General features: G+C 47.5%; 1 protein-coding gene across 4 annotated transcripts in view; it reads left to right on the top strand.

The window, feature by feature from the left end:
• Nucleotides 1-13762, top strand: part of FARP2 (FERM, ARH/RhoGEF and pleckstrin domain protein 2) — a 73480-nt gene extending 59718 nt beyond the window's left edge. For 3 of the 4 annotated variants that reach the window (XM_053986086.1, XM_053986085.1, XM_053986087.1), the window contains exons 18-27: nucleotides 1007-1244; nucleotides 2060-2190; nucleotides 2980-3048; nucleotides 3438-3527; nucleotides 4196-4278; nucleotides 6363-6481; nucleotides 7255-7418; nucleotides 9980-10087; nucleotides 10853-11004; nucleotides 12135-13762. In XM_053986086.1, coding sequence (XP_053842061.1) covers nucleotides 1007-1244; nucleotides 2060-2190; nucleotides 2980-3048; nucleotides 3438-3527; nucleotides 4196-4278; nucleotides 6363-6481; nucleotides 7255-7418; nucleotides 9980-10087; nucleotides 10853-11004; nucleotides 12135-12222 — 1242 coding nt within the window. In that variant the 3' untranslated portion in view covers nucleotides 12223-13762. Of the gene's footprint in view, nucleotides 1-1006; nucleotides 1245-2059; nucleotides 2191-2979; nucleotides 3049-3437; nucleotides 3528-4195; nucleotides 4279-6362; nucleotides 6482-7254; nucleotides 7419-9302; nucleotides 9416-9979; nucleotides 10088-10852; nucleotides 11005-12134 lie in introns of those variants that run through there. The other variant, XM_053986088.1, reaches the window with a different exon arrangement.
• The last annotated feature ends 287 nt before the right edge of the window (nucleotides 13763-14049 follow it).

Below are 14049 nucleotides of genomic sequence, written 5' to 3'. Positions count from 1 at the left end.
GACCCAGTTGGTGTAAGGGTGTTCTCTGCCTCTGACTGGAGGTTTCACCACTCACCCAAAACTCTCCTCCTCTCCCCTTTGTCTGGGGGGCTCTGTGCAGACCTGGCCTCTTGGGCTATGGCCTCCCCCTCCCAAACCCAGCCAGGAATGATTTTCTGCTGGGTTTGGCTTTCTTGGGCATGCATTCTTTTCCCTCTGCCTTGTTTACTTCTCCCTAGACCCATGATTATTGAATAATAGTGTTCCCTTTATCTTATCAAGGCATCTTAACTCACAGTCCAAAGTTCCAGTCAGGCATCTTCAGGGAGGGCTGGGCTTCTGTGGCTGTAGCTTCTTTATACAGTTTGCCCATAACAGGCAAAAGGTTCCTAACAATGTTTAAGCCATGAACTATCAGATTCTAGTATCTGACACCACCCTCACAGGGAAGAATTTCTTTCCAATATCCCATCTAAACCTTTTCTTTTTCAGTTGATCTTGAGGTAACTTGCAAACAGCTATCGTTGAGAAAGAATTTAAAAAGAAAACACGGTAAAATAATTGCAGGAAGGTTCTGTGTCACTGTTGCTTATTTAGACACCTACATTTACCTTGAGAAAAGGTGTTTGTTGGTTATTCAGCAGAAAACAAAGAAAAGTTCTTTATTTAGCTCCCCTATTGAGACCTTGATTCACAAGGTTATTTAATTTAAAAATATAGATATTTTTTAAAGGCAGAATATTTTTTTCTGCAATGAAGTCAACTTTATTTGGAGCAGAGTGCCTCTGTGGGACAGTTACATTGGTGCTGCAGTAGTGGAGTAATTATTTAATTAAAACCAGTGGCTTGAGTGGGAGTGCAGGAGTGTGGGACTGCTATTTCCACCACCAGCATTTGATATTCCCAGCAGGCACAGGCACAATGCCACACAAACACCTATTTTGACCTTGACTAGAAGCTGCCTGCCACTTCCTTTAATGATGAAAGTTCTCCTTTGATCCAAGTAACTTTTTGTCCAATTCCACAGGAATTCACCAGTTATCTGCAGAAACATGACGAGGTCCTGACAGAACTGGAGAAAGCAACTAAACGCCTCAAGAAGCTGGAGATGGTTTATAAGGAGTTTGAGCTGCAGAAGGTTTGCTACCTGCCCCTCAACACCTTCCTGCTCAAACCCATCCAGAGACTGATGCACTACAAGCTGATCCTGGGGAGGCTGTGCAAGCACTACACAGCAGAGCACCGGGACTTCGCCGACTGCCGGAGTGAGTGAGCACCCAGCCGTGTCCTGCTGGCAACACCCTCCCCATGGACATCCAAAACTCTGCCTGTGCCCTGGGAAGACAAGAATTATACCCTCATAGAATCTCAGAAGGATTTGGGTTGAAAGAGACCTTAAAACTCATCTCATTCCCCTTCCACTATGGACAGGGATAATTTTACTAGACCAAGATGCTCAGAACACCGTCCAACCTGGCCTTGAACACTTAGGTTCACTTATTTTCAATTATGTCCACAAATTCAATGTAAGTGCTTCTTTTTCCTGGCATTCCAGGAAGTGGTTTTCTCATTATGGATCTCAGTGCTTCAACCAAAGCTGGAAAATGAGTCCTTTTCTTGTCTCCTAGCAGGGAAAAAAAAAGAGGAGGTTTTTTTAACAAACTTTTTGTCATTTAGATGTAAAAATGTGACCAAAAAGTGTTTGTTTTGCAGCATCAGAAGCTTGTGTAGTAAATTCCATTACAAAGTAATCTTTGCCAGAAATAGTTTGGTTTGATTCTTTTCATTTACTTTCAGCTGCATGGTAAATACTTTTTGTTTAAGCAAAATCTCAGATACACAATGATCTCCAGAATCATAGGAAATGCTATGAAGTTGCTTGCTCTTTTTACCCTTTTCTAAAATACACTTAAATTGGCATTTGGACTGGGTGATCATTGTAGGTCCCTTCCGTACAAACCATTCTGTTCTAAAATTTGCTGTGAATTTCCAATCTAAATTGCAGATTCAGTTTTCCAGGGGTGAAATGGGTGGCCTGGGTTGCTCTGCTCTGGTCCCATTGGTGCTGTTCTCCACACAGGTGCCCTGAAGGAAGTCACAGAAATGACCTCACAGCTGCAGCACAGCCTCATCCGCCTGGAAAACTTCCAGAAGCTTACAGAGCTGCAGCACGACCTGATTGGGATAGACAATCTCACAGCACCTGGCAGGGTAAGTGCCTCTGCTTAGTTTTTAGAGCCTTTGTTGGTTTTATTTCCAAGGAAGTGCCTTTGAAGCGTGGATTTGCCATCACTGCCCCTCTGGTCTATGGGACAACTGTGAAGGCTTCATGTAACTGTCTCTTAGTGAATGCCATGGATGATGGGGTCATCACCTTGGTGAGATTCTGAGGAATGGATCAGAAAAGATTCTGCTTAAACTCTGGCTGCAGTTTTGTGTTTCCAGTACAGATACTGGGTGTGCTGGGTGTGGTGCTTTGTGCGTGAGTGGGAACTGGTGTGTCCTACTGGAAATGCACTCCCAGCTCTGCTTGTGTCTGCCTGGTGCAAACTCAGGGAGCACAGGGATGATGAGAGCCACAGCACTGGGCTGAACTGGTGTGGGTGCCTCTGTATTACAGGAGTTTGTGCAGTTCCTGCCTGGTTTTTTGTTTCTTTGTTTTTGATAGATGTACTGGGCATAAATACAGGAGCATCACATGTGCTTTGGGGATGCTATGGCAGTCACTGCAGTGGGATGTAAGTGTGATAGGTGAACTGCTGGTGTCCAACAGGAATTCTGCTCCTTTCCCTTCTCTTCCTTCACCGATTTAAATGCTGGCTGCAGCAAGGAGCTGATTCATGTCACAAAAAAGGAAGGAAAGTGTCATCGGGCCTCTAAGAAATCTGTTAGTGGTCATTGCTGAGCACCAATCAACATCTGTGTACTCTGGGATGAAAATAAAATTCCCTCAAGTCAGGAAAGATCAAACATTGTTTAACTTTTTCTTTTCCACTGCAGGAGTTTATCCGGGAAGGTTGCTTGTACAAGCTCACTAAGAAGGGCTTACAGCAGCGGATGTTCTTTCTGGTGGGTGTTGCTCCTGACTTTTATAAACCCAAGGTCTTCAAGATAAAGTTGTTGGGGAAGTGTGTTTTCTTGTACTTGTGCTTAAAATCAGCACCTGAGACTGAAAACTCACTCTGTGCAATGTTTTTAGAGGGCGTGGTTGTGGCACTATTCTCTGGTCAACTTGGTTCCTTAATGGCACAGAGTTTTAACAGAATTTAAAGACTTAATTTCCTCTTTTATAAGTAATCAAAAGAGTGGTTGGGAGGGTAGTTGGCCAAACTGAGAAATGGCATTTTTCATGCATCTACAATGGCCTTTAAGCAACAAATTTTTAAGGAGATGTCAAAAAATCCTTGGCCCTGCCTGCTGCTTTCAGAGCACTGATTGTTCTCTTCCTGCCTTTCCAGTTCTCAGATATGTTACTGTACACAAGCAAAGGGGTCACAGGGACAAATCAGTTCAAAATCCACGGACACCTCTCTCTGCACGGCATGTTGGTAAGTGGCTCCATGTTGCACCACAGGGTTAAGGAAATGGCTTTGCCTAAGGCAGGCTGAAGAATTCCTTCAGGGCACAAGGACCAAAGCCACAAACTGCTCCAAGGCAGGTCTCAGCAGCAATTGGACCTTGATGTGTGTCAAACAGAGCTTTCTTTACCTGCAGGTGATGAGTTTGTTCCTTCCATATTAGCAGAACAGCTGGAGCACAGCCTGTTGCCCATTCATTTTCACGCTGCTGTGAGAGGCTGATCTGGAAATAGGGATTTATTTATCCTGGTGTTTTGTTCCCCTGCACACACCTGGGCATGTAATCAATCCTCCTGCCTCCCCACACCTTTTCTAACACGATTGTTCTTTCTGTCTTTGGTTTGCAGCTGATAGTGCTCGACCCCCCGGTGAGTAATGAGCCAAATCTGCTCCAACCCCTTCCTTTCCTTGTCCTGCTGGAAGTGGTGTTGTGCCCCTGCAGTAGAAACACACCATAGATTTTCATATAGAGCCAAAATAGACTTGAAAGTAGGTGGTATTCGTCAAAGAGTTGCTGTTCTGCACTTCCTGCAGCCAGGTTGGAATCCTGTTTGACTCCAGTCCCAACCAGCACAGGGCAGTTTTAGTGTTTATTGGTGACTGAGCACTGATGAGAAAAATCTTTTCTTTTCCTGCAGGTGGAGGAGAGTGAGAATGAATGGTCTGTCCCACACTGCTTCACAATCTATTCTGCACAGAAAACCATAGTGGTGGCAGCCAGGTAATCTTAGTTTTCCTGTGGCTTTGATGGATTCCTTCTCCAGAAAGTTACTGCTCAAGTGGTGCAGAGCCAGAGGGGTGTTTTATGCATCCTCTGGACTTCAAAATAAGCCCAGGACTCTTCACAGCTCCTTTTTTCAGTGTTGAATTTTGGGAAGCAGTAGTTTATCCTGGCTTGATCCCAGTGTGGGCAGCAGGAAAGGGATTGGGATTCTGCCCCTCTGCCCTGCTCAGGTGAGACCCCACCTGCAGAGCTGCCCCAGCCCTGGGCCCAGCACAGGAGGGACCTGGAGCTGCTGGAGAGAGTCCAGAGGAGGCACCAGGGTGAGCAGAGGGATGGAGCAGCTCTGCTGGGAGGAAAGGCTGGGAGAGCTGGGATTGTTCAGCCTGGAGAAGAGAAGCTCCAGGTGACCTCACTGTGGCCTTCCAGTGCCTGAAGGAGCTGACAAGGAAGATGGAAAAAGACTTTGGACAGGGGCCTGTAGGGACAGGACAAGGGGGAATGGCTTCCCACTGCCAGAGGGCAGGGTTAGATGGGATATTGGGAAGGAATTCTTACCTGTGAAGGTGCTGAGGCCCTGGCATAGTTGTCCAGGGCAGCTGTGGCTGCCCCAGCCCTGGAAATGTCCAAGGCCAGGTTGGACAGGACTTGGAGCACCCTGGGATAGTGGAAGATGTCCCTGCCCTCATGGAGTGGGATGAGATGGGCTTTAAGTTCCCTTCCCACCCAAACCATCCTGTGGTTCTGTGTTTCTGTCTGACCCAAAACAGCAGCAATAAGTTTGCCATTGTGCTTGTTTATTTGGGAGTTGCCAGTGTCATCCTTCAAACCACTTCAGGAGACAAAATCTAAACATACAAATATTTTAGAGACTTAAAAGAATTAAAATTCATAACATATGAATTGCTGTGAGGAGGGGAGAGTTCCTGCAGAATCTCCTGGAGGAAGCTGGGGAAGAGTTAAAGGCTGACTTGGAAATAAAAACCAGTACTTTTTCAGCCTAAATTACCCCTGTGCACTGAGTTTGGTATCTTTTTGTAATTAGGATGGCTCCTACACCTGTGTCAGGATTAGCTTTAGGAGTTCTTGTCTTTCTGCAAGTCTGCTGTGAAAACCCAGCTGGAATCAGGAATGCCAACAATGCAGGGTTGGGAGCACTAAAGCTCAACCTTAAATCATAGGGTTTTTACTGCTTGATGACTTGTTCTTGAAAAATAACCACTAGTATATTTATAAATCAGGTGTGTAGTGGCACAGGAGCCAATACCTTTGGTATGCAGATGTATTTTTTAAAATTCCAAACTAACACCTGAGAATGCATTTTTTTTAAGATAACCATTTCTCAGCAGCTGTGAGCCATAAGGTGCTTGAGATTCCTAAATTTAGAAAAATAAACAGAATTTTTACCTTGTCATGACTTTAAAATAGCTCAAAGGTTACCTGTCAAAAATAAAAATTGCTGTTAGGCTTAGACCAAATGTGGAATTTTCAGTCTAAATTTAAAACTTTAAAAAAAAAAAAAAAAAAAAAGGTGGTTACCAAAACAAAGAAATGTTGTGGCTGTGTCTAAGGCTAAACCTTCTCTGTTGCATCCCTGTGGATACAGATACACCTTGAAGGGCTGTGAAGGTCTCACCTTGTAGTGGATCCTGGGAGGGGGCAAGGAAGCTTCCTCTTCCTGTGCTCTGGGTTTTACTTGCTTGAGATGCCAGGTACACCCCAGATGCCCTTTAAAAGATGGGCTGTGCTTCATGCTGCCATTTATCCTTCAAAAAAAGTCATGGCTCATATCCCCCATCTCCAGAATTCCTCTCCTGACCCCTGCCAGCTGTCTGTTCATTTTATTTGCTATAAAGCCCAAGTGTTTGTTAGTTTAGTCTTGTTTCAAGGCTTGACTATAGAGGTGGAGGCTGTATGAGGTTACTTTCCTCTCTGGAAGGCTCCTGCTTTGGAGGAATTCTAATTTTGGTTTTATTTATCTAATGGAAGGACACTGTCCCACATTTTGGGCAGTGACCTGTGCCTTCAGCACACAGGCACAGTTCTGGGCTGGCAGATCCCCATTCCCACTGCTTCCCTTGCAGCACCCGCCTGGAGATGGGCAAGTGGATGGAAGACCTAAATGTGGCAATTGAAATGGCCAAGAAATCTACAGAGAAATCCGAGATGCTTCTGGAAAACTCCGTGTGCAACCGCTCCAACAGTAAGTGGTGTTCCCTGCCTCCCTGAAAAGCAGCAGTTGTCCTGTCCTTTCTGCTTTTCCTTTTGATGACATAAATGACATATTTTTATAATTCATATGATAATGGAGAATTAATTGGGCTTTGGTTTTAATCAAAAGAGATATGCTTGTCTTCCTAGACTTATGTTCAAGATAGCTTTAAATGCAGCAGAGATGCTCCCATTGTAGAGTTGTTAATTTTATAAGGTCCCTTAGTCACCCTTTACATAGATTTTTCTCAATTTTACTAAGTGGTGAGGTTTTTTTGTCCAAAATGTAGTGTCTCTGGAGGTCAGCTTTTATAGCCCAGTACTCCTGTGCTTGTCTGATGGTGTTATGGCTGTGCTGAAACATGGAGTATTTTTTCTTGGAGACCTCTGTTCTGTTCCTTGACTCAAGATGAAGTGTGGTCATTTTTGCTTGTTGGACACAGCACTGACTCAAACCACTCTGTGATTTTATTCTAGTGGAAGGTGTCCCTGCCCATGGCAGGGGGTTGGAATTATGAGCTTTAAGGTCCCTTCAAACCCAGACTATCCTTTGATCCTGTGAGTCAGCTGCCCCAGGCAGAACTGAGTTATGAAACTCAGACTGATGTGCTCAGAGTGGTCAGAGGAGCTGCGTAACCAGCTCAGCTTGACATACTTAAAACTGGACCATGGCAAGAGAAAACCGCCTTTCTCAGGAATCCCAGCTTCTCTTGCTTTTTCTATTGCACAGTTTTCTTAAACCACTACCCAATTCTCCTCCCCCAGGATCCTCTGATGAGGTCTCTGTAGAACAGGAGTCCGAAGATGACATTCACTCCTCCCGTAGCTCCTTGGACAGGCAGAGCCACCACCGTGCCAACACCACCATGCACGTGTGCTGGTACCGCAACACCAGCGTCTCCATGGCCGACCACAGTGCGGCCGTCGAGGTACCGCGGGCGCAGCGCTGGCCTCGCTCTGTCCCTCCTGCCCTGGCCTCCATCTCCCACTCGGCCTTGGCAGAGGTTCTGTGTCCAGGGAGAGCGTGGGCCACCCACCACCTCTGCATGCTGTCCCCTCTGTGGCTGTCTGTGTGTCCGCACTCGCGCTCTCCGTGCAGCAGGGCTTTGCTTCGGCAGCGGGACCAAAGCAGGGAAGGTTTAAAGGAAGCCCAGGATATGCTGGCACTGAATTGCTCCTTTGGGTTTCACCCTGCTTGCAGGAGGACTGAGCATTCCCTGTGCTGGGTACTGCTGGTGCACCTCAAATCCTGGGGTCAGTTTTGGGCCCCTCGTGACAAGAAGGACATTGAGGGGCTGGAGCGTGTCCAGAGAATGACAGTGGAGCTGGAGGAGGGTCTGAAGCACCACTAACAGCTGAGAGGGCTCAGCCTGGAGAAAAGGAGGCTTGGAGGGGACCTTCTGGCTCTGCACAACTCTCTGACAGGAGGGGACAGCCAGGTGGAGGTTGGGCTCTGCTCCCAGGGAACAAGGGGCAGGACAAGAGGGAATGGCCTCAAGCTGCACAGTGGAGGTTCAGGTTGGGAATCAGGAAGAATTTCTTCACAAAAAGAGTGGTTAAGCATTGGAACAGGCTGCCCAGGGCAGTGGTGGGGTCACTATCCCCAGAAATGTTCAGAGAATGTGTGGATGTGGCACTTTGCCAAATTGTTCAGTGGGATTTGGTCAGAGGTTGGACTTGATGATCTTGGAGGTCTTTTCCAACCTTAATGGTTCCCTATCCATGATATTTTCCTTTAGAGACTGACTGTGCTGTACTGAGCTCTGGTTAGTAGCTGTACTGCACCCAGAATTAAGAAGAGAGATTTCAGTTGGAATTCTCTGCCCTTCCCTCACTGGCAGGACTGAGCAGCCGAGTGTCTTTTCATGGCAGCATCATTTTATGCTGAGCAGAGATGTTCATTATGTGCCCATGGAGGTGTTCAAGGCCAGGTTGGGTGGGAGTCTGAGCAACCTGGTCTAGTGGAAGGGGTCCCTGCCCATGGCAGGGGTTGGAACCAGATGAGCTCTAAGGTCCCTTCCAACCCAAACCTTTTTGGGATTCTGTGAGCCACTGGTACCTGCAGTCTTGCTGTTACTCACAGTTCAAGGCAGCACGGGTGGCACATTTGGGCACTGAATCCTGCAGATTTTGAGACTGATCAGCTCAGCACTCCTTACACTGCTTGCACCAACTCTATGGTTTTACTTTAGGCAGCAGTTTGGCAGGGTAGGACACCTGCCTGGAGGCTGGCATGCTTGGAAGGCTTCCAGAAGTGGGAAGGACCCTAAATAACATGGACAGAGAAAGGAGGTCACTAACCTGACAAAAGCAATGGGGCAGAGGGCTGCAGCCTGTGTCTGTGCCTGCCTGTCCTGCTCTGCTCTTGAGGCACTTGTTTAAGTGGAGTTAAAAAATTGGGCACTGGAGCTCCTGTGTTTTTCTGATAGAGACCGTGTGGATCAGCTTGGTAAGGGAAGCGCTATAGATGTGACCTGAGCTCGAGGTACAGACACTGGGCACTTGAGCTGGCTTCTGTCGTGGTTTCTGTTGGAGGGGACAGGCTTTTCCCTGCTTGGGAAAGACACCAGTTCACAGTTCTGTGCATGGATAACAAGCCCACCCTGCTACAGGTTCTGGGATTGAATGTGTGAGTTCTTGCACTCGCTCTCACTCTGATCTGTTCCATGTTCTAACACCGTCATTTTTTTTCACAATCCATTTTCCTTTGACAGCCACCTTTCTTGCATCACTCCTCTCACCCTAACATTCTGTTTTTCTCTTTCTCTCCCCCTTTCTCTGCTCAGTTTTCTGCTCTCTTGCTGTTTCTCCAGAGCTTCCTCCTCGCTATTTGCTGGGCCAGGCCCAACGGCCCAACACAATCACCCATGTTTGTTGGTACCGGAACCAGAGCCTATCCCTGTCTGATTACTTGTGCATGATCCAGGTAAAGATGCCTCTCACATTTTGTGCTGGTGGGGAGGAGCCATGGGATGCCCAGGAAAATGTCCTGCTTCCTAACTGCTCACGTGAGGATCCTCGTCCTCAGAGGCAGATGTGTACCACTGCCTTGTTAAGACAGGATTTCCTCCTGTCTATCCCTCAAAAAATGGTTCTCTGTAAATCTGCCACATATCCTGTCTTTTTCTTAAATTACAAAATTCCTGTGCTGTCATTCCATGCCAGAGGTTTCCCTCTCCTGCTGGCTGACTCCAAGGCAGTGGTGTTCCCCTCCCTGCAGCCCCTTCCACGCCGGCTTTGCTTCGTGTGGCTGCCACGTGTTGTTTATCTCCCAGCTCTGCAGTCCTCTGTTTCCCCTCCTGCTTTATTTCCCTTCTCACACAGTGTGTTCCCTGTGGGTTCTCTGCATGTCAGAAAGGGTGGCTGAAGGGGAGGGACCCTGGTGGCTGTCACCATACCTGGGAGGCCTTTGACACCAGGGAGAAGTGCAGGAGCAGCAGCAGGATGGCAGCCTGTGATTTCATGGCAGTCCTCTTTTCCTTTCTACCAGAACCAGCTCTCTGGGTATTTGCTGAGGAAGTTCAAGAACAGCAATGGCTGGCAGAAACTGTGGGTCGTCTTCACCAACTTCTGCTTGTTCTTCTACAAGACACACCAGGTGGGCAGGTGTAGGTGAGGGGGTGATGGTCAGGGTGCTGGGGGGACCTGGGGATCCTTGGCTTTCAGCTCCAGGGGCAAATCACTGCTGTTGGAAGGAGAGTAACAAGGGGAAGAGGAGGTAGCTCATAATGAAGTTGGTCTCTGAAAGGCTGTGGGCACTTCTTGTGGAACTTAAATTTCCAGTTCTGATGGTAGTGACCTTCTGTGGGTGAGGGGGAAATGTCTCCTCATGCAGTGACTGAGGGCTGTGAGGGACACAGCAGCCTTTGGGTCTTCTTTGCCCACTTCTGTCTGTGCTGGGCTTCAGCTCAGCCTGACAGGCTCCAGGGGTTTTTCTGCCCATGGTGCATCCAGCACCTGCTTGATAATGAACCATGATGCAGTGCAATCTTTTCATCTTATTAACCAAATAAACTGTGTTAACCCAGGAATTGGGTTATTCTGGCTTCTTGCCTTGAGGTCACATTTCTTTTGTGAGAGTTACTTCACACCTTTTTTGTCAGATCTGTGTTTCAAGTTCCATAGAAAGGGTGCAGAGAAGGAGGAGGGAGCCCAGGAGGCAGCATTGGGCAGAGGAACAGAAGCAAAATAACTATAAAAAATGAAAGGAGTTGGGGGAAGGTTTAATTATAAGCAGTTGGTGGCCTTGCCAGAAGAGTTGTCCTGTTGTCTCCTGAACAAGAGTGCACAGCCCTTCCCTGTGGTACACAGGCTGCATGGCAGGGGTGCCTGGCACTCAGGGCTGGCTCTTGGGCTCTTGCAGGATGATTATCCCCTGGCCAGCCTCCCCCTGCTTGGCTACACGGTCAGCTGCCCTGTGGAGGCGGATGGGATTCAGAAGGATTATGTCTTCAAGCTGCAGTTCAAGTCCCACGTGTATTTCTTCAGGGCTGAGAGCAAATACACCTTTGAGAGGTAATTTTCTGGTTTCTCTGTCTTGGTTTATAACCTGCTCTTAACTGTGGCTTGTCCTTTTATCCCCTCTTTCCTCCTAGTCTGATTGATCTTCCAGTGCATTCTCAGGAATAATGTTCCCTTCTTCTCCCCACCAATGATATTTGGGGATCCCTCCTCTGACAGAACCCTCCTCTGTGTGTGGAAGAGCTGGGGATGCACCTGGAGCTGTGAGCTGTGCTTTGTGCCAGGAGTCTGGGGCTTTGTTGGAGCCAGAGAGGAATGTAGGAGGGGAAGTGCTGTGGGGTGCTCAGCTCCTCCAGCTCTTTGGGAGTCAGATTTCCAGGTTCTGTAAAGAGTTCTTTAGTTTTTATCTTTCATCTCTGGGAGCAGAAGTTACAACACGAGGCCGAGAGCAACAAGTGCAGGGCTCCTTTTCACTTCTGGTTTCTCTGTAATTACATTTTCTTGTTATCCTCTATAATTGCTCTTAGGGGCTTCCACAGAGGGTCCAAACTGTGTGTGAAATGCACCACAAAAAACTTTGTACAAAACTTTGCTGCTGTGTTGAGAACCCTTGCACTGGGTCCTGCCATGCGGGGTTGTATTGGTAGTTTTGGAATGTGGTTTTACTGAGGTGTCACATGTCCCCCTTCCTTGGGAGAGTGTCACACACTTGTGAACAGCTGAGGTATCTGCTACCCGAGCCATAAGTTGTGGTCTTTATCATGTAGGGATTTCAGGGGAAAAATGTCCAATTCACAGTGGATTTGTCTTGCTTTTTTCTCTGTTGCTTTGCTTTCTTCCACAGGAGCAAGGCTGTTACCTATTTCCTAATTTATTGTTAAGAAAAGCAATAATTATTGTCAGCTTGTCATCCTTGATAGCACTGAGGAGAGAACACAGTGAGCTCTCATGAGAGTTCTCTGGAGCTCAGAGCACTGTGGACTTGTTACTTGGATAGGCAACCATGTTCTGCAGGGTATTTGCCACATCTCAAGCTGTCCCTTTGAAGAGTTAATTTTCCAGAAGACTTGTGAAAGAAAGAAAATGGCTGTTTTGGGAGGTTTGGGAAAGAGGTACAACTCATAACAAAGGACAAGATTACCTGTGAGTGAGGGTTAAACATTTCTCCTGTCTTTTCTTGGCAGGTGGATGGAGGTGATCAAAAGAGCTACCAGCTCTCCTGCCAGGTCGAGCCTGCTGCTTCCCAAGGAGAAGGAAACACACACAGACTGACGTGAGGCAGAGCTGGATCTCTGCTGGCAACACCAACAAAACAAGCAGGCAGGAACAGGAGGCTCTGGAGCTGACAAAGCAAAGACCCAGGAGGCTCATTCCCCCCAGTATGGAAAGTGGGAGTGAGGGGCTGCAGACAGGGATCACATCCACTCCTGATGGTGTGGAAGAGGGTCAAGTCTGTTCCTTAGAGAGAACCCAACAACAGCAGTGCTGGGTGCACACATCATGGAAGGGTTCTTGTTCCATTGTACCTCTACAGTGACACCTTTACCTGCCCTGAAGGCAGGCACCACCTTCTTTTTACATTTTGACTGGATGATCAGCACACATGGGAGAAAATCAGCAGCTTCCAGGGAGCTGGCAGCAGTGGTGCCAGGGCTCCCTGTCCTGGGTGCTTGTGGGGCTGGCAGCACACCCTGTCCTGCTGCTGCTACCATCAGCCTGCTGGCACAGCTGCCTCAGACAAACAGGAACACACCATGTGTTGGCTCACACACAGCTCCTTCTGAACAGACACTGCAGCTCTCCCAGAACAGCTCTGCTCCTCAGGAGCTGCCAAGGCAGCAGTTTCCAGGCAAGCAGGAAGACTGAGTCTCTGCTGAGCTGGCGAGGTGTTGGTGGATTGTGGATCAGTGCAGGGGGGTGCACGGTTTGTCCTCTGAACTCAATCACTATTCTCATATCACAGCTCCAGTTTCTTTATCCTGTAGTAGGGGTTAAGTAAGGCACGGGATGGCAAACACTCTCCACTCTGGTGTGGGTGATGTTTTCAAGGCATTTAAGCACTGTAGGAGAGCAAGCCTCTGAAAGTCACTGTTGCTTGTGCTTTTGTCATGCAAAGAAATGAAAATCCCTAATCTTCTATTTCAGTTTGGGGTGGGATCCATCTTCTGTTTCTCATGAAGGTGTAAAAGTCACTGGATTCCAGATGAAGCATTAGTGTCTGTGGACTCTATTAAATTTCTGTATTAAATCTGAAATGTTTGCAGCTTGTTCTCTTTTGTAAAGCTGTCACCTTTGGGTGCCTCCACAGAAGGACTGTCATTCGCTAAGTGCCACAAGATGCTGCTGGACGTGGCTTTGATGGGCTGTGGAGACTCTGATTTATATTAGATAGAAAAGTGTTTGTGTACTAATGGAAGGAACAATGCAGTGAAGCAGTGAAAGCAAAAGGAAAGTGTTGCACGCTGTGAGGATGGAGGAATGTGGAGATCCCATGGGACAATGGGATAGACAGAGGCCAGCATGAGTGTTCAGTTACGGTCTCAAGCATTTGTGGGATGAGGACTGAAGGGAGGGGGATCCAGAGGGATTTTCTTGCTTGGCATTTGCATCCTAGAGGAGTGACTGCAGATCCAGCCTTTGCCATCACTGTCACAAAGACCATTGTCCCATCTAAGTTAAATGTACTTAATTTATTAGCATCTTCATTTATTATTTTTTAAATTACCTGTTGTAGGTGTATCCATGTGGATTGATTAGACATGTTATACCGTGGCTGAATATGACTGTTCAAAGTAAATAGCATCTTGGTATAAAACTCTCTCAGCCTCTTATTCCTGAGCTCACCATCCCCATTCCTGGGCCCACAATCCCAGGTTCAAGTTACTCAGTAGTTCTCCACGACCCTGGATCTCAGCTCACCTGGTACCAAGTGCTCTCCATCCAAAGTGGGGCTCCCACAGTGAGCAAGAGTCTTCCCTCAAGGTTTGTGGGCTGGTGAGTGAATGATCCTTTAGCCGCTTCTGTGCTGAACTCGCAGCTCAGCATCTCTCTTGAAGATGAAATGGCTGAGGTGGGGTCTCTAAACCAGGAGCGTCTGGA

Source organism: Vidua macroura, chromosome 10, assembly GCF_024509145.1.
Source record: "Vidua macroura isolate BioBank_ID:100142 chromosome 10, ASM2450914v1, whole genome shotgun sequence".
Classification (NCBI taxonomy): Eukaryota; Metazoa; Chordata; class Aves; order Passeriformes; family Viduidae; genus Vidua; species Vidua macroura.
The sequence above is the reverse complement of the archived record's forward strand: the minus strand, read 5'-3'. Positions and strand labels throughout refer to the sequence as shown.